The 4489-nt window shown below is 44.2% G+C and overlaps 1 protein-coding gene across 1 annotated transcript; it reads right to left on the bottom strand.

Annotated features, from left to right (window-relative positions):
• Nucleotides 1–1742: 1742 nt before the first annotated feature.
• LOC133820363 (uncharacterized) lies at nt 1743–4186 on the bottom strand. The gene is made up of 3 exons (XM_062253443.1): nt 4034–4186; nt 2660–3095; nt 1743–2101 (listed from the first exon to the last, which is right to left on the bottom strand). The coding sequence occupies exons 1-3, from the start codon at nt 4184–4186 to the stop codon at nt 1743–1745; spliced, it is 948 nt and encodes a 315-aa protein (XP_062109427.1).
• Between the last annotated feature and the right edge of the window lie 303 nt (nt 4187–4489).

Here is a 4489-nt window from a genome sequence, read left to right as displayed (position 1 = left end):
CACCAAAGGGTCGAAAATACGCGTATGCAAGAATGGACCAGAAAGATGTGTTAGCCACCAAATAGATACTCCAAAAAATTAGCTCATATGTAAAAAAAATAAAATAAATAAAAAGTGATGAAAATGAATTGAAAAAATAAAATAAAAGAAGCTATGGCAAAAATGAGGTTGTGAGGGATTGAACCCTTTAGCTCTTGAAAAAGGAAGGGCTCTCCAAACTAATAAGCCAAAGAAGTAAGGTGAAAATATTAGGCCATGCATGAAGGCCTATTTATAAGAATCAAGGGGAATAGTCTACAAGAGCACCTAAAGGTCCTCTCCTAGACTGGGGGGCAAGTGTAGACGCTCAGTATTTCGCACCCATAAAAGAACCAAGCCCCACGAGACGGCCCCGCGTGCCCAAGCTCACACCCCAGCAGCATCGGCCTCGCGTGGCCTCGCGTCCGAAGCAGCGTCGGCCTCGCGTCCGAGCGAGGCCCCACCTCCTCCTGATGCGTGCCCCGCCTCGCGTCCGAGCGAGGCTCCTGATGCTCGCCCCGCCTCGCGTCCGAGAGAGGCCCCACCTCCTCCTGATGTGCGCCTCGCCTCGCGTCCGAGTGAGGCTCCTGATGCGCGCCCCGCCTCGCGACTGAGCGAGGCTCCTGATACACGCCCCGCCTCGCATTCGAGCGAGCCCCTGCCTCGGGTCCGAGCGAGGCCCCTGATGCGTGCCCCACCTCGCGTCCGAGCCCGCGTGGCCTCACTGGAGCACCCTCGGCGTCGCGCTCCGGCACCGTAGCCTCGCACCTCAGCAGACATTCGGCCTCGTGCCCCGAGCGAACCACACCATCACATGGCCACGCGAGAGGAAGAGGGCTTCGTGAGCAGCTAGGGAGTTGCGTCATCAATAGGCCTTCCAAGGGGGCCTCGCGAAGGAACAGGAGCCACACCACTTGGTGGCCACGCGAGTGAAGCCATGCACCAAGGGAGTCGCACCACCAAGGGGGTCACAAGGAAGGCGTCTCGCCACACATCCTTAGACATCCATCAAGGCCACATGCCTATCGCCTAGGCTCGTGGGTGACCTCAGGGTGCTTCAGGCATCTCGTGCCAAGGACCCGAGACCCCCACCTCACGCCACGACCATTACACGCACCAAGTGTCCCATTCCTTACACCCTGAGACCCCAATGCTTAGAGGCTCCCGTACGATTCGAATGGTACATACTTGTACGATCTGGTACTGAGTACGGACACCTGTACCAGTGGGAGAGTGGGAGTGTTGGAATAAGAGTTATGGCTCGTACGCCTAGGCCCAGGAGTCAGAGTCGACACCACTACCACCTGCGCTACTATGCCTGTCACCACTCATCAGACATGGGTACGGACAAGTAGTGGAGGCATCCCCCTAACACCTGCCCCTGTACTGGATGTACGACCACAACCTCTGAAGCCATTCTCCTAATAGAGTACTTATGTACCCCTTTGGTCTCCTGGACCACCATGTACCCAGGGCCATTAGAGCCTACTATGAAATGAACTCTAACTCCACCTGAAAGGGGGTTGGGAAATTTACTGTAGCAAAAGGCTTGAGAGTGAATGAAAGATTGATTTCTCCATAATTATTCTGTCATTGTTCTTGAGTTATTATTTAGATTTCTACAGCTTTTTTATCGACGATCCTTACTTGATAATTTTTTCCGACTCAACTTAGTTGACGAGTTCTCACCGTCAACAGAAAGATATTGTGAACTCCTGACAATGCTAGAGGCATGGCCAACCTATAAGCACTTGCCCAACTATTTCCAGTTTTTCAAAAGGTCCTACATATCTGGGGTTTAACTTCCATTTCTTACCAAATCTCTTGACCCCTTTCATTGGTGACACCCTCAAGAATACACAATCACCCACCACAAATTCCACATCTTTGCGCTTTAAGTTTGCATAACTCTTTTTTCTGTCTTTGGAAGTAAAAATTCTAGCTCTAATCTTTCCAATAGCTTCATTCAATTTCCGAACCGACTTCAGTCCAAGAAACTTTCTTTCTCCCATCTCATCCCAATGTATAAGTGACCTACACTTCTGCCCATACAACATTTCATAAGGTGCTACTCTGATAGTCGCTTGATAGTTGTTGTTATAGGAGAATTAAATTAACGAAAGATAATTATTCCATGAACCACTGAAATCTAGCACACGTGCTCTCAACATGTCTTCTAATATCTGGATTGTTCTTTTAGTTTGTCCATTCGTCTAAGGATAAAATGCAGTAATACACTTTAACTTTTTCCCCATCGCTCTTTGTAAACTTCCCCAAAACTTAGAGGTAAATGTTGATTCTCTTTCTAAGCCTATCGACTTAGGTGCTCCATGTAGTCGTACGTACTATCTCTTGGACATATAACTCATCATACTGATTTGTTGTATATATCGTTCTCGTTGGTAAGAAATGTGCCGACTTTGTTGTTTCGTAGTCTTTGGTAGTCCTGCCACAAAATCCATTGATATGTCCTTCCATTTCCATTTTAGGATATTTAAAGGTTGCAACAACTCGGTTGGTCTTTGGTGTTCAACTTTTACTTGTTGGCACGTTAAACATCGTGCCATGTATTCCACCAGATCATTCTTCTTCCCAGGCCACCAATACAACATTTTCAAGTCCTGATACATATTAGTTGTACCTGGATGCAATGAATATGGGGTAGTGTGGGCTTCTTCCAAAATATCTTTCTTTAATTCTTCCTTAGTGGGCACACATATTCGATTACGAGATCTTTGCATACCATTATCCGAAACTAAAAATTCATTAGCATTTCCTTCTTGAACCTTATGACGATGTTTAATCAGTTGTGGATCATCGCCTCGTCCTTGCTTGATCCTTTCCAAAAGTGTTGATTGCCACATGATATTGGCTAATCGTCCTGTGATAAACTCAATTCCTGCTCTTTCTAAGTGCTCAACAAACCTCGTTGGTATATTCCTTAATGCCATCACTTGGCCATGTCCTTGGCGACTTAAGGAATCCACAACCACATTTGCCCTCTCAGGATGATATAATATCTCACAATCGTAGTCTTTAACCAGTTCCAACCACCGTCTTTGTCTCATATTTAGCTCCTGCTATGTAAAGAAATATTTAAGACTTTTGTGGTCAGTGCATATCTCACATCTTTCTCCGTAAAGGTAATGTCTCCAAATCTTTAAAGCAAACACCACTGCTGCTAATTCTAAATCATGAGTTGGAAAACGTTTCTCATATTCCTTTAACTTCCTTGACACATACGCTATAAATTTTTGAGCTTGCATAAGCACCCAACGAAGTCCTTGTTTTGATGCATCGCAATAAACTACAAAATTTTCCTTGTATGAAGGAAGACTTAATACAGGTCTAGTAACTAGCTTATCCTTTAACTCTTGAAAACTACACTCGCACTTATTTGTCCAAATGAAATTTCAATTCTTCCTAGTTAATTCTGTCAGTGGTGTGGAGATTTTGGAAAATCCTTCCACAAACGGTCGATAGTATCCGACTAATCCAAGAAAACTACAAACTTCAGAGGCATTCTTTGGTCTTGGACAATCTTTTACTGCTTCATTCTTCGATGGATCTACCATAACTCATTCCATACTTATAATGTGTCCCAAAAATTCCACTTGGGGTATCCAAAATTCACACTTCTCATATTTGGAATATTACTTATGCTTCCTTAGTCGTTGAAGCGTTAATCGAAGATGTTCCTCATGCTCTTCTTCCGTCCTTGAGTATATTAGAATATCTTCAATAAATACGAGAATAAATCTGCATTGGTATTCCTTAAATACCCGATTCATTAAATCCATAAACGCAATCGAGGCGTTGATAAGTCCAAAGGACTCTACTAAGAATTCATAATGCTCGTATATTGTTCGAAATCCATTTTCGGAATATCTTCTTTCTTAATCCATAATTGATGATATCCTGCACGAAGATCTATCTTTGAAAAGACTGACTTCCCTTGAAGTTGAACAAATAAGTCATCTAATCTCGGTAAAAGATACTTATTCTTTATTGTTACCTTATTGAGTTCTCTATAGTCCATACACATCCTCATAGAACCCTCATTCTTCTTCATGAACAAAACCGGTGCTCCCCATGGAGAATGGCTCGGCCGAATGAACCCTATATCCAATAACTCTTGAAGTTGGGTCTTTAGCTCCTTCAAGTCCATTGTTGTCATTTGATATGGTGCTTTCGAAATAGGTACAGTCTCTGGTGCTAACTCAATGGTGAACTAAATTTCTCGACGAGGTGGTAAGCCTAGTAGATCCTTAGGAAACACGTCCAGAAACTCTCGTACTACATTTGTTTCCTCTGGCTTTTGTAGTGCCTCCTTAGTAATATCAATGACATTTGCCAAAAAACCCATGTACCCTTCCTGTAGCATTTCCTTTGCCTTCAATGTTGTGATGATTGGGACTCTTGGTCCAGTAGATATTCCCATGAACATGAACGACTCCTCTCCTTCTGGCAT

Source organism: Humulus lupulus, chromosome 1, assembly GCF_963169125.1.
Source record: "Humulus lupulus chromosome 1, drHumLupu1.1, whole genome shotgun sequence".
Lineage (NCBI taxonomy): Eukaryota > Viridiplantae > Streptophyta > Magnoliopsida > Rosales > Cannabaceae > Humulus > Humulus lupulus.
The sequence above is the reverse complement of the archived record's forward strand: the minus strand, read 5'-3'. Positions and strand labels throughout refer to the sequence as shown.